Below are 25,138 nucleotides of genomic sequence, written 5' to 3'. Positions count from 1 at the left end.
ATAGAAATATCCACCTCTGGGAAATCATGAGGAATATTTCTGGAATATTAGGATATTAAAGTCCTGAGCAGCTCTGAGATGTGAGGTTCAACCATCTGTTCCTCGTGGTTCTCACTGAGGCAAACATTGACTGTGTCAGGAGGCCCATCAACTCGTGAAAATCACTCCTTGGCCTGCCCAAAGCTTGTCGATCTCGTAGACAAATGGGTTGAATTCAGCTGAGTGTTGCTAATATTGTAAGGTCCAGGACTTTGCACTGTGGACACACTAAAGCTTGAGGCAGCTGCCACCAAGGTGTAGTCAGGGAAGGCCACTGTCCAGTGCCTTTTGGCCCAAGTATAATGGGGGTCTGTTCAGTTATTGGATCCTCCTGGTGCCTGAAATATATGTAAATATATGTTGAACAGGTAAGAATTGTCTTTGGGCTGTTGGGAAAATCAAACTCCAATGTTTATTTGTTCTCCAATATGTCAAGACAGTACAGAACCAAACTGCTCTAGTGGTATGTATGTATGTAAAGATTATTAAGCCAGAGTGGTTTCTCTGTGTTAGCACACAATCTCGTGATGACTGCAGGGATAACGTCCTTCTCAAAGAACACTAAAGGCTGGCAGTTAATAAATTACTGCCAAAGACAAGTAGGACGTTAACATGGAGTGACACTGGTGTTTGTGAACTGCTGTTCTGTGCACACCTTGATTCACGCTGCACATCAAGATGAGCCTAGTGTAAGATTTACGCTATTCTTCTCTCCTCTGATTATCTTGTTTTGATTGTACAGGGGTATCACTGGCATGGTTTTTTTTTAAACCCATCCCTAATTGCTGGTCCAGTTTGGGGTCAACATGAAGTCACATTGAATACTCATTGCAGATTTCCCACCCTAAAGGACATGAGTGAACCCAGTGAGTTTTTAACAACAACTAGTGATAGTTTATGGCTGAGATTACTTTTCTATTCCCAATTTTTTTTTTCCTACTGAAGTTAATTTGCACCAGTTGCTATAGTGAGATTTGAACACATGATCCAGAGCATTTAGCCCGGATCTCTGGATTATAAATCCAATGATATCACCATTAGACTACTCCCTAAACAGAAATCCCAGATTGTACATTTACTTAGATACCCTTCCTCTACTGCTGTCATTCTTTTAATTAAGCATAGCCAGCAAGAGAACAAAAATAGCTTGCCTCAAAATCAAAGGCTTGTATTCCTACTAGTGTGGAAATATGTAAGTTGAGTATTAATAAAAGTGCAAGTGTTTTATTATGGACATTTTCAGTTGGTCATGATTGATGTTTCAATGATTAAATGAAGTAAGTTTGCTAAGAGTAAAAAATGAGGTCTGCAGATGCTGGAGATCACAGCTGCAAATGTGTTGCTGGTCAAAGCACAGCAGGCCAGGCAGCATCTCAGGAATAGAGAATTCGACGTTTCGAGCATAAGCCTTTCATCAGGAATAAGTTTGCTAAGAAGTCACTTCCAATACTTTGTTTAGCAGTGAGTTATTTTAAGACAAGTTAAGCTATTTAATGGTGTCTAGACAATGGCATCAAAGTAAGGGAGCTAGTTTGAAGCCAATCTGCCTGATGAGAAATTGACTCTGTTGGATTGACTACCTATCCAATAGTTTCTGCTGAAGTCAATGGGGGAGTAAAATCATGAAGGATGTTAAATGGGTGGGTTTCCTTGAATGTGGAATCGCAAACAGACTATAGTGAAGGAGGTGTTTGGTATGCTTGCCTTTATTGGTCAGAGCATTGAGTATAGAAGTTGGGACATCATGTTGCAGCTGTACAGGATATTGGTTACTTTTAGAATGCTGTTCAATTTTGGTCTCCCTGCTATAAGGAATGATTTTAAGAAACTTGCAAGGGTTCAGAAAAGATTTACAAGAGTGTTGCCAGGGTTGCAGGGTTTATGCTAGAGGGAGACGCTAAATAAGATGTGGCTATTTTCCCTGGAGTATTGGAGGCTGAGGCGTGACCTTTAGAGGTTGTTGAAATCATGCGGGGTTTGGATAAGGTGAATAGTCCAGGCTTTTCCTCCGGTTAGGGGAATCCAAAACTAGAGAACATAGGTTTAAGGTGAATGGGGACAGATTTAAAAGAGACCTAAGGGGCGACTTTTTCATGATGAGTGTGATGCATGTATGGAATGAGCTGCCAGAGGAAGTGGTGGAGGCAAGTACAATTACAATGTTGAAAAGATCAAAACATGAATAAGAAGGGTTTAGAGAGTTTTGGGGTAAATGGGGCTAGGTTAATTTAGGATACCTGGTCAGCATAGATAAATAGGACCAAAGGGTCTGTTGGACAGAGCAAAGCTGCTCAGTTTTGCTCTGCTGGTTTCCTGCTGAATAGTTATTTTTTACCCATCTCATACTTTTTAAGACTATCTCAAAAAATTCTGTGTTGGTCAAAACCACTGTACACCGTGATTTTTATGGCCCACAACTGCTACAGTTTGCAAATGTTGCACTGTCCGAAAGAGGAGGAGTGAGGCAAAGGGTTGGGGCAGGGGAATGTGGAGGGTGCTGGGGAGTTTAGTCAATAATTGGGTGACTGGAACTGTGTTGATATTGCGAGGTTGCATGTGGGGGATTTGACAGTTCATCTGATGGATCATTACCAGCTGTTAACTTGTTCACTGAAATCTCAGCTGCCATCAATGAAACAGACAAGAATAATTCCCGGGTGACATTTTAACTTGACTATAAAACAAACCACACACTCAAATCGCAAGTGACCCTGTGCCAATTTAAAATGTGCTCATTTCCCTCAGGATTGGCTGAAGAATAGATGCTGACTAACAAATCTGCACATATTACATATCTAACCACATTTATTTAACAATTCTATTTGAGTTGGATGCCTGTGAAATTAAACAGATCTTTAATTACTTGCCTTGACTGCCTGAGATTGGCTGATAGAGCTTAGGCCTCCCAAAGAATATCTGACTTTTGTAAATTGATTAGGATTAACTTGATGTCTAATTTAAAAAGAAAGTCACTGATGAGTCTGTGTGGGTACAGTGGCTCTTGTGATGCAGTGGTGGTGTCCCTACTACTGGGTCAGAAGACCTGGGTTAAGACTTACCTGCTGCAGAGGTGTGTCAGAACATCTCTGAACAGTTTGATTAGAAAATATCTAACCTGTTTTAGTAATTTGCATTGAAGAAACTTGGTTGGCTTGTACAATGTTTAAAAACTCAATAATTCACAGGCTGTGAGCATCACTGCTGGGCCAACATTTATTGCCCATCTCTAGTTGTCCTTGAGCTGGCCGTGAGCTGTCTGCACAAATTGCTGGAGGGCATTTGGTGTCGTTAGACCTACAATGCTGATAGGGAGGGTTTCCCAGGACTTTGACCCAGTGACACTGAAGGAATGACGATATTATTTCCAAATCCGGATTTTAGGTGGCATTGAAAGGAACTTTTGGGTGGTAATATACCCGTGTATCTGTTGCCTTTGTCCAATGGTAGCAGTTGTGGGTTTAGAAAGTGCTGTTTCAGGAGCCTTGATGAATTTCTATGGTGCATCTTGTAGATACCCACTGCTATGACTGGGTGTTGGTGTGAATAGATTGAATGATTGTTTCTGGCTTTCATTTGTCTATTTACTAAACAGTTCCATTCAGTAAACAAGTAGGTCAAGCACTCATTACATCAAGAACTCTTGCCTTTTTTAATCTGACTATTTTATGAACACGCTCAAGTGTTATGACGAGGGAGAGTAAGCCGAACCAAAACAATCCCACTATCATGGGATTCACAACAGTGAAATTAAAACCTGCAATCACACTCTGATTTGTTCGTAAGCAGACTTTATGGTTAAAAGATATTGGACGCCAAGTTTATAACGTTAACAAAAATTAACAATTTTTATTAATAATTTAACTTCAGCAGAAGAAAGTAAACAACAACGTAATCTAATCAATATCTATAATCTAAGCCCAATCTTTGTCGATCATAAACTCCTGCTTCTTCACTGGTTGGCACAGTGAAGGGATAAATTTGAAAGAAGTAAATTAAAGAATTTTATTTGCCAGGTGGATAATCATTTCAATGAAGGATACCAATCCTTCATGAAATCCTTCGAATTGTAGTACAGACACATAAGACTGCATATTTTGCTTGAATTCTAAAGTCACTGGTCAATGCAGAGAACTTCCACAGACCTCTGGAGACTTACTTATAGCAAACTTAATGGGCACCTATGAGACTAGGAGAATGTTGGCTGATCAAATATTCTAGTTGAACAAGAGGTCCACATAATCTATGTAAAAGCATATGCTAAATAATAGAGAAGTATAGGGGATATAGACATCACTGTTACTCTTTTATTGACAGAATAAGTCACTTAAATAATAATGCAACTTTGCCTTCAATAAAACTTAGCAGCAGAAAGTCATCTTGCACCCTCAACTGACTATTCCAACATCACAGATGGCGATAATATGGTAAATTTCCAGTATTTGAGTTTTACACTTTTTGATACTTTGAGAGTGCCAAAGTTTAAAACAAAATCTTCTGTATTTCCTACAGACTGAAGTTCTTTTCTCAGAACTTTTAGCAAGTTGATAACGGGAAAAGAACTAGAGAGAGCATAAATAATAAAACAGCCCCAGTCCAGAAGCTGGACTGCTTCAAAACTGAAAAAAAAAACTGCTTCTGCCCAAAACCCAGTCAGTACCAATTCATTTTTTCCCCTTTTCTTCACCATTATCTGTGATTGGCTGGCTGGCCAGCACTGATCCTCTCTTGACCAATTCGACATCCAATCAGCTGCCAGTCCCTGAACAAAGCAACACCTCAATGCTGTGGGTCTGCTCCTGGGCCTGGCCAAACTGGCCAAAAACAGGTCCAGGCAGCGGGCTGTGGAGGGGGTCGTGAGGGCCGACTGCCTGCCCCTCTTCCGTGGTTACGTTAGAGCTCGGGTGTCCTTGGAGAGGGAGCATACGGTGTCCACCAACACCCTGGAGTTGTTCAGGGAGAGGTGGGCGTCGCAGGGAGTGGAGTGCATCATTTCCCCCTCCAACTCTATTTTGATTTAGTCCCTGCCCTCCCCTTCACTGTTTGATCACACAGCATTGCCATTTGATGTGAAGGGCACTGCTTGTTATAGGCCACTTGGGTGTTTTCCTATTTTCCTGGTGGTGGAAATTGAATAAAGATTTGTGCACATTGTGTGTCTCACTAGAAAAAAAAAGCAACAACTCGATGCTAGTTTATCTACGATTTGGAGATGGCAGTGTTGGACTGGGGTGTACAAAGTTTAAAAATCACACAACACCAGGTTACAGTCCAACAGGTTTAATTGGAAGCACACTAGCTTTCGGAGCGACGCTCCTTCATCAGGTGATGAAGGAGCGTCGCTCCGAAAGCTAGTGTGCTTCCAGTTTATCTACAGTGTTCTTAGTGCAGGAATTAACCTGCACTATCTTTCCAGGACAATTCCGAATTACAAGCACTCTTGTGATTCATTCTATTTTTTAAACAAGCTATATTAGAAGTCCAATTTTCAGCTTCAACTCCATTCCAAACCAAAACTTGGAAAAATAAAAGTGGTCTCAATAAAAGAGAAAGTTCAAGTATACATACATGCATCATAAAGAACAGATGACAGATGTCTATCTCTCATTTTTATTTTCTTGTAATCTCTCTTTGCGGGATGGGGTAGGGAAGCAAGAAAAGTCATAACTCTGTCCTCGTGCCTCTCTCGCTTTCAGTTATGCTGTGCCTCTCCTGGGGATGTGTGATGTTGACATTGGATATCTAAAATGTGAAGTTTCTTTTAAAACAATCTAATACCATTACTCTTTTTTGATTGGGAGAGAAAAAAAACTTGTCTGTAATAATTTTCAGTAGTTGGTGGCATTATGGACTTAACACATCTGCATGTGGTCCAGTGCCTAGATGTACTGACTGCTTATTTGCTGCAATTAGACTGTAAACTGTGCTAGCTGTAGCTACAGGATTTTCTTCCTAAATCTGTTCATTTAGCTCACTTTCTTTAAGACCCAACGTATATCCAAAATCTTTGTCCACATTTTTGGCCACCCTAACTCTGTAATTTTTTTTATCCCTCTGTGGGCATGTGAACATCTCTGGCAAGGCCAGCATGTGTTGTCTACCCTGAATTGCCCCTGAGAAGGGCACTGTACTCCTTCCAAACCCATGACTACTTCGATCTAGAAGGACAAGAGCAGCACATAACTGGGACCACCACGAACAAGTTCATAACCAAGCCATTCACCTTGGAAATCAGTTGCTATTCCTTTTGATTTGTTTTTTTCTCTGTTTGATCCAATAAGAAAGCAATGTATTTTCAAGGCGGGATAGTGTGCAACATGGAGGTTTTAGACTTGGAAGGTGCTGTAAAAACATGCTTAGTGATTTGCTGCAGTCCATCTTGAATACATTACTACTGTATGGCAATGGAGGGATGAGTAAGTTTTTAAATGAGTGAATGGAGTGCCAAACAAGCAATCTGTAAAGGTTTTGAGTTGTATCAGTGTTTTTCATACAAGCAAGGAACAATAGTAGTCCATTTGGCCCTTCATGCCTGTACTACTAGAACATAGAACAATACAGCACAGAACAGGCCCTTCGGCCTACAATGTTGTGCCAAACATTTGTCCTAGCTTAAGCACTTATCTATGTACCTATCCAATTGCTGCTTAAAGGTCACCAAATGATTCTGACTCTGCCACTCCCATAGGCAGCGCATTCCATGCCCCCACCACTCTCTGGGTAAAGAACCTACCCCTGACATCCCCCCTATACCTTCCACCCTTCGCCTTAAATTTATGTCCCCTTGTAACACTCTGTACCCGGGGAAAACACTCTGACTGTCTACTCTATCTATTCCCCGATCATCTTATAAACCTCTATCAAGTCACCCCTCATCCTTCGCCGTTCCAACGAGAAAAGGCCGAGAACTCTCAACCTATCCTCATACGACCTATTCTCCATTCCAGGCAACATCCAGGTAAATCTCCTCTGCACCCTCTCCAAAGCTTCCACATCTTTCCTAAAGTGGGGTGACCAGAACTGCACCCAATACTCCAAATGTGGCCTTACCAAGGTCCTGTACAACTGCAACATCACCTCATGACTCTTGAATTCAATCCCTCTGCTAATGAACGCTAATACACCATAGGCCGCCTTACAAGCTCTAGCCACCTGAGTGGCAACTTTCAAAGATCTATGAACATAGACCCCAAGATCCCTCTGTTCCTCCACCTTACTAAGGACCCTACCGCTAACCCTGTATTCCGCATTGTTATTTGTCCTTCCAAAATGGACAACCTCACACTTGGCAGGGTTGAACTCCATCTGCCACTCCTCAGCCCAGCTCTGCATCATATCGAAGTCCCTTTGCAGCTGACAACAGCCCTCCTCACTATCCACAACTCCTCCAATCTTCGTATCGTCTGCAAATTTACTGACCCACCCTTCAACTCCCTCTTCCAAGTCATTAATAAAAATTACAAACAGCAGAGGACCCAGAACTGATCCCTGCGGAACTCCACTTGGAACTGAGCTCCAGGCTGAATATTTACCATCTACCACCACTCTCTGACTTCGACCGGTTAGCCAGTTTTCTATCCAACTGGCCAAACTTCCCACTATCCCATGCCTCATGACTTTCCGCATAAGCCTACCTTGGGGAACCTTATCAAATGCCTTACTAAAATCCATGTACACTACATCCACTGCTCTACCCTCATCCACATGCTTGGTCACCTCCTCAAAGAATTCAATAAGACATGTAAGGCAAGACCTACCCCTCTCAAATCCGTGCTGGCTGTCCCTAATCAAGCAGTGTCTTTCCAAATACTCTCAAATCCTATCTCTCAGTACCCTTTCCATTACTTTGCCTACCACCGAAATAAGACTAACTGGCCTGTAATTCCCGGGGTTATCCCTATTCCCTTATTTGAACAGGGGCACAACATTCGCCACTCTCCAGTCCCCTGGTACCACCCCCATTGACAGTGAAGACGAAAAGATCATTGCCAACGGTTCTGCAATTTCCACTCTTGCTTCCCACATAATCCTAGGATATATCCCGTCAGGCCCGGGGGACTTGTCTATCCTCAAGTTGTTCAAAATGCCCAACACATCTTCCTTCCTAACAAGTATCTCCTCTGGCTTACCAGTCCGTTTTATACTCTCCTCTTCAACAATACTGTTCCTCTCATTTGTAAATACTGAAGAACATTACTCATTCAAGACCTCTCCTATCTCTTCCGACTCAATACACAGTATCCCACTACTATCCTTGATCGGACCTACCCTCGTTCTCATAATCATTCTCTACTGTTCATTGAGGTCATGGCTGATCTGATTTTCACCTCAATACTATATTTCTTGGTAATCAAGAATATACGCCAGAGCAGGTAAGTGCATTAGTGAACGAGGTAGGTATTTCTGACAATTGACAAATTTCATGGTCACCTTTAGACCTTCGACTACTGAGGTGCATTTTTAAAAAAAATTGAATTTGAATCCACCATCTCCAACCCCCCCCCCCCCCCCCCCCCCCCAAAACACCCCCGTCCATCCATACATCCCTGTGCCGGGAGGCCTAGGTTCAGGTCCCACCTGCTCCAGAGTTGTGTAATAGAATGTCTGAACAGGCTGATTTGAAAATGTCTATATTTTAGTGGTTTTGTGGCACAGTGGTAGTGTCCCTATCTTTGAAGCAGGTGGCCCAAATTAAAGACCCAGCTACTTCAGAGGTTTGTCATAATATGTCTGAATGGGTTGCTTAAAAGTATTGACCTTCAGTAAACTGATATCCTCAGAGATAATTGACTCCAACAATGACGAGTTTTATGGTTGTGCCAAGTATGTCTCTAACCGGGAGCTGTTTTCCACCCAATTCTTATTGATTTCAATTTTGGTAGGAACTTTCCATACCACCTGCTATCCCCTGTTGAGAGGAGTCGCTCACGCCTAGGTCATGTGTTAGCATCTCATTCATATTGGAACTGGAGCTGTAATGAGGTCAGGAGCTGAATGGCTCTGCAGGAATGCTGAACATTTATCCAATGTGTTAGTTATGTGATCAGTCAATTCTAATTAAATCCAATTCCCAGCTCCAGCCCAACATCAGGTCCTAGCTCCTAGCCCTGCTGTGTTTTCACAGTCATCCCGTGGCCCCCCCCACCAGACCTCCCCTTAACTGAGGCCGAATGATCAGTCCTCAGCAAAAGGCCTTACCTTTCCCCCCCTCTGCTCTTCCAAGGATGCCTACCTTGAAGTTCTCCTCCTCTCTCTATAACCAAATCCCCCCTTCTTTGGCTCGGTGCCATTTTCTCATTATATTCTTTCCATACATCAGGCCCTCTAGAACTGTAACTTATTTACATGGGATTGTCTAAAAAGATCAATTAGGATTGCACTTTCACACGTACCACATCAATGCTGACACAGGTTTGTCCAATGGTGCGCCATTGAAACCATGTATTACTTATAAAAACCAGCAAATACCAGTGCAAAAAAGGAGAAGGTAATTTTGTACTGGCACGTTGGAAAAGGGAAGGATTGTTAAAGGAAGGAATTATGTACATGTGCTGCCTTTGCAATGTCTCTAAGATGCTTCATATCCAGTGAATTCCTATTGAAGTCTAGTTACTATTATGGTGCATCCAAATTTAGGAGACATTTTGCAGACTAGTTTCCACAGCTAATTAATTAAGTTAGTCTGTTTGTGTGATGACTAGGACAAGATGTTGAGTGTGACAAAAAAAAGACCTCTTGACCATGTAGTGTTCCCTCAGTACTGCAATGAAAGATGGTTGTGAAATGACTACTAGACCCTACACCACAACATTCTCCAAACCAGCTCTACTCACCCCCACCCCCCTCCCAACCACCACAATTGATCTATGTCTCCCTCTTATTTCACCAACTCTCTTCCTCCTTCAAAATGTTTCTTAAACTCTATATTTGTCAAAACGTTCATCTTAATGTCGCTTATGTGACTTGATAGTGCATTTTGTTCCATAACATTCCTGTGTGGGATTGTGTATTAAATTGAGGCTTTTGCAGAAATGCAAGTTGTTAAGCAATTCTGAATTGAGGGAAAGATTGTAGAGCATGAAATCAGTTATGTTGACACTTTGTCAGAGAGAGAAATGGAAATGTTTGCTGCTTGTGCATTCTCTCTGAATGTATTTGGATGAAAAAATGATGGCAAGAAAGTGAGCAAAGTTCCAGCTGTATTCAATCCAAATAGCTCATAAAATGTTGGATTTTAAAATTGTTTTTGTAGCAATAATTTGAGATTCTCAAATTTTTATGACTACTCCCCTACAAGTAAAGGTCAATTTGTGCCCAACTCTTCCAAGCCGACCTTGTAGAGAAGGATGTGTAAGTGTAACGAGCTTATCAAACTAGCAGCAGTTTTCCCCAGAAGAAATTCTCTAAATCTTTTGAATTACATAGTTCATAGTCCTGGAAAAAAATGGATCTAGTCTGCTGCTTCTGCACTCTATTTGTGATTACATTTTGGCAAATAATTTCTTTGAAAATGCCAGGGTAGACTTTTATTTTGTCTTCACCGATTGAGTGGAAACTTGCAGCTCAGTACCAGTACATGATAAAAGCTGACGCTCATTCTACTGAAATGGAACCCATGTGAGTTCTGCATTGAGCAAATAATCCATTGTGCCGGCTTTATAGGAAAGAATGTATAACTGCAATTAATTTGTCACACCTGGCAAATTTTTCCACGTACTGAAAATCTAGCCACTTGCATGTTAACGATTTATGAAAACAGCATATTATGAAAACAGCAACCAAATGCAAGATTAATATAAAGGATAAAGTTTTGCAGAATCTCAAGTAAAGGTATGCTCCTTCAAGATTTGACCAGCTGATCACAATCATAGTCCCAAACTAGGCTGGTAGCTTTGCATCAGAACTTCAGTTTATTTTTGTTCTGTGCAAGAAATTCAGCTTTAGCATCCCAGGAGGTTTCCTTCAAATCCTGCTCAGAATCATGGTAAGGAATAGAAAAAATTGCACTTTTCAACTTTGTTTATGATGTAACTTTTATTTATGTTTTGTTCATGGGATGTGATCATCACAGGCTGGACCAACATTTATTTCCAATCTGCAGCTGTCCCAGGGAGGCTGCTGGTTAGCTCCCATCTTGAACTCCTCCTGTTCTTGTGATATATGGGCACTGAAAGTCATGTTAGGGAGGGAGCTTCAGGAATGTGACCCAGTGACAGTGAAAGAGCTGAAATATACTCCAATGGTGACATAAGAGGGGAGCTTGCAGATCATGATGTTCCCATATATCTGCTTGTCCTTCTAGGTGGTGGAGGTGGAGTGTGTGAAAGGTGCGGTAATGCATCTTGTAGGTGGCATACACTGCTACCACTGTGCATCAGTGGCAAAGGGAATACTTGTTGAAGCTGGTGATTTGGGTGTCAGTCATGTGGACTTGTTTATCCTGAATGACATCAAGCTGGAGCTGCACTTATCAGACAAGTGGAGCGCATTCCATCACACACGCAGTGTATGCCTTGTGGACAGACCTCTTGGATTCAGTAGGTATGTTATGCATTGCAGGTTTCTCATTCTCTGACCTGCTCCTTGGACACCATATGTAATGGCTGGCCCAGTTGCTTTCTGGAGAGATTCGTTGCGATCAGTCTGAAGAATAGGACACAGACAGCCTAACCCAGGGCAACTCACACCTTCAATGTATTATCTGAGCTGACGTGGCACCTCTTGTTAAAGTTCACTTGAGAATGTAACATATAAAAAAAAGTTCTGGGATTTACATTATGAAAGAACTGAAACCAAAATGGCCATTCTAAAAAATGACTGACTTAATAAACAATCCAGGTCTTTTTCAATGTATAATATCAGTTACATTTATGCTATAAATTCTGTGTTTTATGATGTTATACTCCACAATCACCTGTTGGAGCAGCACTCTCAAAACTAGTGCTTCCAGATAAACCTGTTGGACTATAATCTGGTGTTGTGTGATTTTGAACAATGCAAATGAACCATGCAATGCAGGAATGCACCTGAACTTTGATCAGAGGTTTTGTTTCAATTTATAAATGCCTTCATAGAGCATAAACTTATTTATATAAAGGTGTTGCACTTAAATAAACCGGCTGCAAATGTGTCTGTAAATCGCTAGCAATGAGAAATAAAAAGTAAAGATTAACAGGCAAAAGACAGTTCTATTTGTGCATCAAAAGTATTTGAGAAAAGGGTGGAATGATCGACCAAAATCAGATTCATAATCTACATAAGTGCCCAATCAGTAGTTTGGTTGCTGATGCAGGTTGTTTTGCAGGTTGTTAGTAACAGCAGCATCAGCCAAGTGTTTGTTCACCCACACACTCTCACACTTCACTCTGTCTCTCATTCTCTCACTCTCTCTCTCTCGCGCGCACACACACACACACAGTCACTCACTGTCTGTCTCTCATTTGCGCTGTGGCTTGTTTGTGCTCTGGCTCATTTGCGCCCTCATTCTAGCTCGTGCTCTGTCTCATTCTCTTGCTTGTTCTCTGTCGCACTTGCGCTCTATCTCGTGCGGTCAGATGCACTCTCTTTGTCTCAAACAGACAACCTACCCCAGCCCTTGCAATTTTTTCACTGGGCTTCTTGATTGTACAACATGCCCAGCAGAAGTACACAGATAGCTATTTATTAATACAGTCTGAACTCCAGCATCACCTGATCCATTTCTTCACTCCTTCAGTTTTGACGGGCAGTGAATAGCCTGAACATCTGAAGGCTAGTACAGGAGCAGACTGGTGCTTTTCTGTGGAGATGAGAGGTTCAGGATTATTCCTCCTCATTTGGGAAAAAATAGTGACCGGCAATTGGGTGAACCCACAATAATTTTACCAAACTCTTCCCCCAAAGGTCCCTTTTTAAGGGCTATTGATCAAGCCACCAAATGCATGTCTTTTTGCACCATTTTACACCACCACTCATGTCACATGAGAGTCGCTATTCTACTAGTCCCAATCCTCCATGATCTGGAAAGCACACAGGAACTAGCTGCTTTCTCCTTTTGGCCTGTTCCACTGTAAATGCCTGGCCTTGGGCACTGTAGGTAAAGGATGCAATCTTTGCCTCTGGCACTTGGAAAAGAAAGAGGAAAGTGGATGGTAATGAACAGGAGAGAAATGTTGAGTACATACGGGAGGGTTGCTTTCAGGGAAGCTATGAAGTATAATGGAAATAAGGATGTCTGTCCTTGCATTGTCGGTGAATATGGAGTTTGATTGCAGCATTCAAACATAAGATTGATAGTTCGATGTTAGGTAAGGGTATTAAAGGCAGACACGTGAACTTGTGTATAGAATAGCCATGATCCCAATGATTGCCAACAGGTTTGAGGGATCAGAGGAGAGAGTGGGATTGGAAGTTTGGAGGTGTAGCACCAGAGAAAGGAGCTTCCACAGGGATGGAAGGGAGCAAAATGGTTAGATTTAACATGTAATTAGGAGCATGCTGATGAATTGAGAGCGTTAGATGACAAGTAGCTTCTACTGTGATCTGAATTTTGAGGCAGTGAAATGTTGAGAACTGAAATGCTGGTGTTAAAGTCAACGTCACTGCTGATTCGTTTATTTGATCTACTAAATACTAAGCTAACATATTTCACTTTTAGAAAGCACTAAGGGTGGAGTATTTGCAGGCATGGAACAATCTAGCAATTAGCAAGAAAGCTGGGAGAATCATGTGAGGTCAGCAGTAAGGAGCTTCCTGCTGTCCAGAGCTAGATTTCCCAATTTCCAAGCAAGTGTGGAATGGCCAGATGAGATCCTGCTATTGAGGAGCAAGAGGCTTCTTTGCATGCATTATTCTCATTATGACATTACCTTGTTTCATCGAACGGCTGTTTCATTGAACGGCAGTTTCCCATACTTGCGCATGTCTGATCAAAAATGAGAAGGCAACAATTTCTGATATGAAAGTTTGAGCGGTAACTTGGCACCTTCAGCTCAGCTTGCCCTTCCAGCCATCCATCAGCCATTAACATCTCAGGCACATTCCATGGGTAGCAAATGTCTGCAAACCACCCCCACCCCCACCCCCATTCATTCAAGACCTCCAGGTCTCTCTCAGTAAAACAGGTTTAATTGCCCCCTCTTTCCCTTCCCTGACCCCCACCCCCAACAAATTAAATCAACCATGCAGGACAACTATAGACTTGATCGGGTGCATGGCTGGTCTTTAAAGATGGTACCAGTACCAGGAAAAGTTAATGGACTTGGCAATGGCTGGTACTTCTGCCTGTAACAAGTAGGAGAATAGGACACACGAGATGCCATCTGGGCATGGGTAACAAGATAGGTTTGGCATGAATGTTTGGTGGGGGAGAGGGAAGGGGATGTAAAAAGAAACCCACTGGGGCTTGTGGAGAGAGAACCTCCAAAAAGGCACAGCGATTTCCAACATTTTACAGACCCAAATGTCAGGTGATTGCAAATTACTGACTTGGCTAAACTTAACCAGACTGCTTAATGTTCAGTGTAAAGTGATAATGTTTACTGTGCAACCATATCCCCAGACTCTTGGACAAAATTTTAGATGCATTTCTATCAGTATTTGCATTTGCCCTTCTACACTGTTTGAGGTTAACTATAAAACTCTAGTATAAACAATGTTCTATATACCACAGTATATAATTTGCAAATGCTGTATTATTACATGTTTATGCATATCACAGCTAAGCTGGAGTTTTTGTGCCCTGGGTCTGTTTTCTTTTATTCAATTAGTCAACTTCTGCCAATTTGCTGGGTTGCCATATTCAGCTGCAGCATTATACTACAGCCTGAAAGAGTAGCATATTTGAAGAGCACGATCTTGTAGGAGAATGGATAAAGCAATACTTTGACTGTTTTTAAAAAAAAAGCATTGTTTATATCTTCTGAAAATTTATTCAGTTGAACATAAATTTCATAATTTAAGCAAGAAATGTTTGCCTTGTTGAGGGTAAATTTTAAGTGTTGTTGAAATCCCTTTTATAAATTCTATGTTTAAGCAGTAGAACTCATGTTTTTGATCAGAGCAAATAGATTTCTTCATGGAAAAACAAGTCTCTGAACTATAGGATGTATATGATTACTAACGTGGTGGAAAAAGTTGGCTCTGATATTCTGTAGGAAAACATGCTTTATATTTGTGGTGATTATTTTGCTAACATTAATGAATGAAGGAAAATGTACCTCACGATGCCTGGAATTTAATTACAGTTGTAATGCAGGTGTATTTAAACTGGCAGTACTGTGTGCCTCTTTATGTAATTGCAAAGACCAGTTTCAATTAATAAATCATTCTTTCTAAAACCCCTTTGGAGCCCTAGTTTTAAAGACTGGGATGTTTTGTGAGTAATGTTGATGTCCCTTACCACTTGTGTGGGATGTTTCGGTAATGGCTGGCATGTAACCTTGCTAAATTTGTGTCCTAATGAAAAGCTACAGAATGACACTGAAGGTTTTCTGTCCAAGCGAGAGCCTGAACAGGCAGGTTCCTTGCAATGCCTGTTGTACAGTTTGAATGGCCACACAGGGGTTGGAATGTTTGTTCTTTTCAGCAGACTGAGCTGCAAGTAATCCAGGATGCATATGTAAGCATCTCCTGTCTCGGTATTAATTTCCATGCCAGCAGTCTTTCAAGATGATTGCACTGAAATTTGAGCCTGATAGAGTGAAAAGGCTAGTTCTGTCATGAAGTTGGTAAGGTACTCTAGATATGTGGGATATGTCCCATTTGTTCAATAAATTTTCTGTTGAGGAAGAAAGGATTCAAATTTCTGCCTGATTTCCTTATCTGCCATGCCCACACTCCCTTGCCATGCATTATGTCAGCATCTGGGCATCCTGGGAATTGTGCGCTCGATAAACCTCCAGTAGAATTTGAGCCAGTGAAGAAGAGTTATGACTGACACCATAGAGCTTCACCAGATAATTGGCCTATCTATGATCAGTTACCTTCCCCCAAGTAGCAGCTTCTTTCACTGAAAGCAGAAGATCAGAAAAGGAAAATGACCTTTTGAGATCCCCCGAACTTTCTGTCCACTAAAAAAGCTCTGTTCAATGCGCTCAGCATCTAGGCTGTGCAGTTAACTTGGTGCTGAGATTTGGGATTGGATCACTGTCACTGATTTGGGGCAATAATATCCATGGTTATGTGAAACTTTTTTGAAAATTTTAGAAGCTCAAGTATGTGAAAGAAAAATAGTTAGCCAATTATTCATATGATCTTTCTTCTCCACTTCATTTTTTTTTGTTTGTAATCATGATTAAAAATGTGATCTAGCCTTGGTCATACAATTTCCAAATCATTTTATCTCTTTTGCCTTTTTCTTTTGCAGGGCCAAGCTATTTTTGCAAGTGGGAGTCCTTTCGACCCAGTTACCTTAGAAGATGGACGTGTGTTGTATCCTGGCCAGGGTAACAATGCTTATATTTTCCCAGGAGTTGCACTTGGGGTTGTAGCCTGTCGCGTGAGGCACATCCATGATGAAATTTTTCTTATTGCAGCAGAGGTAATGTGTTCCTTGTTCAATTTGTTTATAGATTATAACATTAGGGCTGTGGAGATAGCAAAATGATTAATAATTAAAGATGATCTCCAGCATCTGCAGTTCTTTGTTTATTGTTCAAATACAAAAGGTGTACAGTTTGTTGTCTGCACACACCATCTTCAGTACAGTATGTCTGCTCTTTATTGGATTACTGTGGAACACTGATTTATTGAACTGCATTTCTTAATTTCAATAAGTGTAATATTACAGTTCAGTCCCCATGCTTCTTTTCCCTAAATTATAGGGAGACCGCCTTAATTTCAAATAAGGTAGCATTTCTAGTGTTTAAGGCTCTATTTTGAATGTGTGATCAACAGACTGGAACTATATTTTTTCCCCAAGAAATTTGCCAATGTTGTTTTATACTGCGTGCTATATGATTTAATGACTTATTGATGGGTTTGCTACTACATCCAGCAGGAGAAAGTGAGGTCTGCAGATGCTGGAGATCAGAGCTGAAAATGTGTTGCTGAAAAAGCGCAGCAGGTCAGGCAGCATCCAGGGAACAGGAGATTCGACGTTTCGGGCATAAGCCCTTCAGGAATGAGGAAAGTGTATCCAGCAGGCTAAGATAAAAGGTGGGGAGGGGCGATGGAGATGTGATAGGTGGAAGGAGATCAAGATGAGGGTGATAGGCCGGAGTGGGGGTGGGGGCGGAGAGGTCAGGAAGAAGATTGCAGGTTAGGAAGGCGGTGCTGAGTTTGAGGGATTTGACTGAGACAAGGTGGGGGGAGGGGAAATGAGGAAACTGGAGAAATCTGAGTTCATCCCTTGTAGTTGGAGGGTTCCTAGGCAGAAGATGAGGCGCTCTTCCTCCAACCGTCGTGTTGTTATAGTCTGGCGATTGGAGGAGTCCAAGGACCTGCATGTTCTTGGTGGATGGGAGCATTCCGAAAAGACCACTCCCTCCGTGACTCCCTCGTCAGGTCCACACCCCCCACCGACCCAACCTCCACTCCCGGCACCTTCCCCTGCAACCGCAAGAAATGCAAAACTTGTGCCCACACCTCCTCCCTTACTTCTCTCCAAGGCCCCAAGGGATCCTTCCATATCCGCCACAAATTCACCTGCACCTCCACACACACCATCTATTGCATCCGCTGCACCTGATGTGGCCTCCTCTATATTGGGGAGACGGGCCGCCTACTTGCGGAATGTTTCAGAGAACACCTCTGGGACACCCAGACCGACCAGCCCAACCACCCCGTGGCTCAATACTTTAACTCCCGCTCCCACTCCACTGAGGACATGCAGGTCCTTGGACTTCTCCATCGCCAGACCATAACACGACGGTTGGAGGAAGAGCGCCTCATCTTCTGCCTAGGAACCCTCCAACTACAAGAGATGAACTCCGATTTCTCCAGTTTCCTCATTCCCCCTCCCCCCACCTTGTCTCAGTCAAATCCCTCGAACTCAGCACCGCCTTCCTAAACTGCAATCTTCTTCCTGACCTCTCCACCCCCACCCCACTCTGGCCTATCACCCTCACCTTGACCTCCTTCCACCTATCACATCTCCATCGCCCCTCCCCCAAGTCCCTCCTCCCTACCTTTTTATCTTAGCCTGCTGGACACACTTTCCTCATTCCTCAAGAAGGGCTTATGCCCGAAACGTCGAACCTCCTGTTCCCTGGATGCTGCCTGACCTGCTGCACTTTTTCAGCAACACATTTTCAGCTACTACATCCAGCAGTCTGGTTCACCCTGTGCTTTATTCTAAGAGGAACAAAAACAGGGTAAAGAATAGGGTAAATAATCCGCTTAAAAAGGCATACAACCAGTCTTGTACCTGCAAAATTAAATGCACAATATAACATGTCTCATTACTTTGTTTTCATATAGTACTGTAAATGATTGAATGAATGATTGAACTCATTTATGGCACAGTGGCGCAGTGGTTAGCACTGCTGCCTCTCAGTGCCAGGGACCCAGGTTTGATTCCTGCCTTGGGTGACTGACTGTGCAAACTCCACACAGTCTCCCTGTGTCTGCGTGGGTTTCTTACGCATGCTCCGGTTTCCTCCCACAGTCCAAAAGATGTGCAGGTTAGGTGAGTTGGTCATGCTAAATTGCCCGTAGTCAGGGAGGAATATGGGGAATGGGTCTGGGTAGGTTACTCTCCTTTGGGTCGGTATGGACTTGTTGGGCCGAAGGGCCTGTTTCAATACTGTAGGGAATCTAAACTAATCTAATAATCATTTACAATGTCTGTGAGGCAGCCCTGGATGTTGGGTGTTAGTCTTCAGAGATACTTTTTGTTCATCACCACAGAATGTGATGCTTTGGCACTCCTCAGTGTTAACCGATTCAGACCTAAATACAAATGCACTAACACAAACAATGAAGGAAATTTGTTTGTAATAGTTTGTTTCTGTGGTTAACAGTAAATTGACATACTTGTGACTAGCAACATGGTAATAGTTTTGAAAGTAGGCTTTTCTCTCTCATTTGTTGGAGAATATTTCCAAATACATAAAACAGAACTTCTGGTGCATTTACAATATTATAATATGTGAGGTGTTTATCTTTGTAGCTTTCCATTTGAAGGGTAATAGATTTTAGAACAAGTAATACATTGCAGTGCAATATCAGACATCCTTCATTTTATTTTTTAAGGTCAGCTTCATCCAAAATAAGCATCAAACTATTTCTAAGCAAACAGTATATCATGGCATGGTTCCACAGCAAGATATTTGAAGTTTCCCCCTGCTGTTCAGTTAAATGTAGCATGATACAGGGTTGGGAGTTCAATATTTTCAAAGATGATAAGGTGTCAGTGATTGCAGCCTCCAAGATAAGAGATTTTGGGATAGCTTGCTAGAACAGACTTTTTTTGTTTGAGTGTTGCCTGTTTTATTTCTAATGCTTTATTCATATCCCTATTGTTAGCACTTCCTTGTTTGACACCCAGGCAGAGTAAGTGAGGAATGCAATTAGAAAGGGATAGTCCAGTTTCCACAAAGTTATGATCTCAGCTGATGGTATCCAGTCGCTGAGTGAGACCTGGCATGATAGAGCATAAGCTTTATTTTTGTAATTTGTGTACAAATTTGCGGTTGTCAGTCACTGAACACAGTCACAAGAAACTGCCAATTAACAAAAGAACCTCATATAGAGAACACAGATTACATTACTATACAAGGATCATCTGAAATAGTTTTCTAACAATAATAAAATGAAGATTCAACCCTTTACTCTCAACAACAATCTTACAGATACTCAACCCTCAATGAACAGTCACCCCGCTTCAACTTTAAAGGTTCATGCTCAGTGGGCATGGCTGTAATTGCTTTTCAGCAAACACCTACATTCAATCGCTGCTAATTCTTCAGTCTGTGTCTACTGCTGAGATCTCTAAACAAATTACTCAAGCAGCTTATTTATTTCTTAATTTTGGGTCCTTTAAACTCCTTTTCCCGAAACCGAAGGCAGTGGAACTTTTGTCTTACTGACATTAAGCCAGTCAGGATTGATTTCCATCAGCTCTGACTCTACTGCTTCTGCTTCAAGCCTTTTTTTCTCTGACTTGCTTCTCCCTCCGAAAGGCCCCTGCACGTTACCTGACCACCTTGGTGGTTCTGTCTTTTCTAAGGAACTTGTTTCTGTCTCTATCTTCCTATGTCATAGGACTCTCTGTTGCGAAGAGACAAGAACCTATGTTACTTTTTTCTTTGCCTTTGCTTCCAAGGCACTGAACTCAATAGTTCTAAAAGCTTTATTGAGATATATGCGCAAATGAATTTCCAGACAGCCCAGAACCATTCACAGAACTCAATATGAAACTAAAACTATCCTTCCATTCCTAATGCTTTCTAAAACACAGATCACTCTTCCTTCAACACTATTACCCTGTATCCCCTCCAGATTGATCTCAAAACTGAGACCTAGCTCTCAGCTCTGTCCCCTGCAACTGGATCTTCAGCTTCCTGGTCCATAGACTGCAATTGGCAAAGATAGGCAACTGCACCTCCTCCATGATAACCCTTGGAGACGCCCAAGCATGTGTTCTCAGCTCCCTACTGTACTCCCTGTACATCCACAACTGTATAGCCAAATTCCAAATGAGCCCCATCTACAAGTTGGCTGACAAGATTGCTGTGGTATCGAACCTCTGAGTCAGAATACAGAAAGGAGATAGAGGGCTTAGAGTCATAATGCAATGATAACCTCTCTCTCGATATCGGCAAAACAAAAGAACTGATCATTCCCTTCAGGAAGAGAGGAGGAGGATACAGCCCCAATGACGTTAACAGAGCAGTGATGGGGTTGAGAGCATCAAATTCCCAGGAGTGACGAGAACAGACCACCGGTCCTTGTTTCTACGTGGGAAGTCCATGGTCAAGAAGGCGCAACAACGCCGCTTGTCCACAGGTGGCTTAGGAAATTTGGCATGTCCACAAAGTCCTTTGCCAACTTTTACAGATGCACCATAGAAAGCATTCCATCTTGGTGCATAACGGCCTGGTGCAGCAACTGTGCTGCCCCAGACTGTAACAAACTACAGAAGGTTGTGTGCACAGCTGAGGACAACCTGTAAGTCAACCTCTCCTCCACAGGCTATATTTACACTTCACGTTGCCACGAAAGGCTGCCAACATCATCCAAGACCCTGGTAATGCTCTCCTACAACCTTTTCCATCAGGCAAAACATACAGAAGCTTGAACTTTCACACCAACAGGTTCAAGAATAGCTTTCTTACTGTTGTTAGTGATAAATGGAGTCTCTAACTTCAAATAATGTTGATCTTGCTTTGTGCGCCACCTGTGCAGCTGTAACCTTGTATGCCTCACTCTGTCTAAGCACCCTATGATCTGCATGTCCTTGTTCTCTAGGATCTGCCTGTACTGCTTGCACAACAAAGCTGTTCACTGCACTGAGGTACACATGGCTACAATAAATCAAATCAAATCAGATCTGATGTGCTATGGAATTTTATAATTGCAACTCCCACAACACACAAGCGGAGTTGAAACCATTATTTTTGGTTTGAAGCAACTTAATAAATCAAAATTCACTAGACTCCGGATATCCAACTTGTATGTCAGCAGTTGAAAAGTAGACACTTTGCTAATAAGGCTGTGTGGTTGACTTCATCACTTCCTTTCTTAGCAGCATTGATAGTCTCAGACTATTTTACTGATGAAATAATTTTTTTAAAAATGCTAAAACAATTAGTCTCAGGGATATTTAAGCATAACTCAACACCTCAGCTGGTTCTGATCAAACGTTGCATCTGAAATGTTTAACCAACTCTTCTTGTGCCAATAGATGGTGATCCTGATGTGTGTATCATTATATTCCATCAATAAAATGTAAATTGTATCAATATAAAGTCTTTCTGAAATTTCAGAAATTTGACAATTAGTTTGGCTGATGGACCAGCAGGTTTGTCTGTTATTTTCCACATATTCAATGCTGAGATTGATAGTGCAAGTCAGGTTTGCCCATGACTTTAAGTGGATTGCAGTTCCAAGTCAGTATTATAGTAACAGTCTACCTCTGACCTGTTGCATTCGGGCTCAGTGGAGATGGTTGGGAAGCACATTGCACTTGTCTGCCTCTGAGTTTCAGCAGGATCTCCTGAGAAATGGTTCAAACTAGCTCTCTGTTCTCATATCTGGATGGTTCTGATGGGGGCTGTTGTTGGAGGGGGGTTGCGGGGGGTGGATGGCAGGACAGCTAAGAAAATATGGTATTGAGTAAATGTGCTTTTTTTTTGTTTTTGGAAGAAAGCTTTTGGAGAATTCAAGTAGTATTATGTTCAGTTAAGTCTGTAGATAATTGCTGTAAGAGATATGGACACAAGTAATTAATCCCTGATTAGTCTAACTTCAGACTCAACAGATAAAAGGACAGTAATGAGAAGGGGTAGTGCTCAATGCAGGACTGAGGGTGTTTTCCTTGTGTGCTATATATGGAACAAAGTAAATGAGCTTGCAGCGCAGATTGAAATTGATAGTACAGTGCTATAGGTATCATGGTGACATATCGACAAGGTTACCAGGACTGGGATCTAAATATCCAAAGATACCTTTCCTGTTGAAAGGATAGGTGGATGGGTAAAGGGGGTTGCCTTGTTAGTTAAAAATGAAGTTAAATTGATTAGCAAGAAGCTATAGTCAGAAGGCATCGAATCTGTGTGGATGGAGTTGAGGAACTGCAACAGAAAAAAAAAGACTCTGGGAGTTGTGTACAGGCTACCTAGCAGTAGGATATGGGGCGGAAAATAAACCAGGAGATAGACAAGGCATGTAAGAAGGGCACTACTACAATAATCTTGGAAGGCTTCAATATGCATCATTGGAGTCGGACGGTCCCAGAGGTTTGGAAAATGGCAATTGTAACAACCTACTGTCCAAAAATATGCAGGTTAACTGCATTGGCATGCTAGATCATGTCCAGGGATGTGCAGGTTAGGTGACTTGCACAAGGACTTTGACAGGCTAGGAGAGTGGGCAAATAAGTTGCAGATGGAATGTAATCTGGGAAAGTGTGAGATTATGCACTTTGATAAGAAGCGTAGTGGTGTAGACTGTTCATTTGTTTTTTTTTCTAATTGGGGGAGTCTTCAGAAATCTGAAGCAGAAGGGGACTTGGGAGTCCTAGTTCAGGGGACCCGTGCGAGTTCACTTGGAAGGTAGGAGGGCAAAAGCAATGTTAACATTCACTTAAAATGGACTAGAGTACAAAAGCGGAGGCTTAAGATTTACACACCATTTGGAACATTCTGAACAGTTTTGGCCCCTGTATCTAAGGCAGAATATTCTAGTGGTAGGGGTCCAGAGGAGATTTACAAAAATGATCACTGGGATGAAGAGGGGATTCACATATGGGGAGCAGTTGAGGCCTCTGGATCTGTACTCTGGTGTTTAGAAGGTTGAGGGAAATATGATTGAAACTTAGGCCTAGATAGAGTGGATGTGATGAAGGTGTTTCCACTTCTCGGAGAAACTAGGACTCTAGAACACAGCTTTAGAATGAAAGGACAACCTTTTAGAACTGAGGTGAGAAAGCATTATTTGAGGTGAATCTGTAGACCTCATTGCCACAAAAAACGGTGGATGCCAAGACACAGAGCTTATTTAAGTTAGAGATAGGTTCTTGATTAGTAAGAAGATCAAAGATTATGGGAAGAAATCAAGATTAGAGTCATGCTGGAAAAACACAGCAGGTCAGGCAGCATTCGAGGAGCAGGAAAATCGGCGTTTCGGGCAAAAGCCCTTCATCATGAATCAAGCAGAAGAGTGGGACAGAGAAAATTATCAGTCGTGATTGAATGGTATAGCAGACTCAATCCAAATGGCCTAATTCTACCGATTTATATCTTATGGTCTGATACAGCCAGCTAAAATATATTATGAAAACTATGTAAAACTATGCAATATAGTCTTATACATGAACAGATTTATTGAAAGGTTTTGATTTACTAATTCAATGATACATTTTTCAATGTACACAGGAATTTGTGCACATGTTCATCATTATATAGTTTGCAGCAGAGAGAGTTCAGCTTCTACAGTAGTTCTAAAATTAGTTTTCTGTATTTGTGCGACTAATATCCATTCTTTATACATATAAGCAAAATGGCGATTGTAAACAATTATTAAACGTTATATAATTGTTCACATTTACTTCTTTGCGTAGTTGAGTAAAGGGAAGCTTAATTCATTAAACTCAGTCAAGAAGTACCAATCGATGATGGAAACTGCTTCCTAAATCATTCAAATGGATAAAACTATTCTTAATGAACCAACCCATATCTACAAAACGGAATAATCCAATAATTCGAGCATCTCTGACCTAACTTATCATATTTTGTCTGTAAACACCACCACAGATAATCAATTATGTTACATAACACAGTTGTGTAATGAATTTGACTGCGATTAGTTCAAGTTGTTTAGGCTTTTAAGGGAAGGATCCAGGTAATGTTTTGGGGACCCGGATTCAAATCCTGCCATGACCGATGTGGAATTTGGAATCAACAAAAAAAGTCTGGAATTAAGCATCTACTGATGACAATGGAATCATTGTCCATTGTCTGAAAAATCCATGTGTCTCACTAATGCCTGCCATCTTCACCTGGTCAGACCTGCATGTGACTGCAGACCCACAGCAATGCTGTTGACTCATATGCCCCTCAGTTGTACGAATTGTTACAATGCACTTTTTCTGGAGTGCACGTACCAGGAGGAGACCACATTGCTGCAAAGAAGGGGCATCTCTCATCACCATCGCCAGTTCCTCGTTCTCTCTTACCTCTTGCTTCTTCTCCTTTGAGCTGCCGCCTTCCAGGACTTCACATTTTGCAAGGTCTACCTCTCTCTGAGACCCTGGCTGGAAGACCACGCACGGCACCAACTGACTGACTCAAGTACTGGTACCTCCCCTCTGAGCCTGTGATTCTACCCTGCGCTTGTGAACCTGATGTTTTCTCCAATAGTGATAAAGAGGGCATTTGTCAGCTGGGTGATGTGTTAGCATACAGTCACCATTGAGGTCCCAGAGATTTCTATGAGCATCTGCCTGGACATTCGCAGGGTG

The 25,138-nt window shown here is 41.9% G+C and overlaps 1 protein-coding gene across 1 annotated transcript in view; it reads left to right on the top strand.

The window, feature by feature from the left end:
* Positions 1 to 25,138, top strand: part of me1 (malic enzyme 1, NADP(+)-dependent, cytosolic) — a 425,357-nt gene that overhangs the window by 377,540 nt on the left and 22,679 nt on the right. The window contains exon 12 of the mRNA XM_060850027.1: positions 16,382 to 16,555. Within this exon, the coding sequence (XP_060706010.1) occupies positions 16,382 to 16,555 (174 nt within the window). The remainder of the gene's footprint in view (positions 1 to 16,381; positions 16,556 to 25,138) is intronic.

The sequence above is a fragment of the Hemiscyllium ocellatum genome, chromosome 3 (assembly GCF_020745735.1).
Source record: "Hemiscyllium ocellatum isolate sHemOce1 chromosome 3, sHemOce1.pat.X.cur, whole genome shotgun sequence".
Lineage (NCBI taxonomy): Eukaryota > Metazoa > Chordata > Chondrichthyes > Orectolobiformes > Hemiscylliidae > Hemiscyllium > Hemiscyllium ocellatum.
Note: the sequence above shows the minus strand (reverse complement) of the source record. Positions and strands in the feature narration are given on the sequence as shown.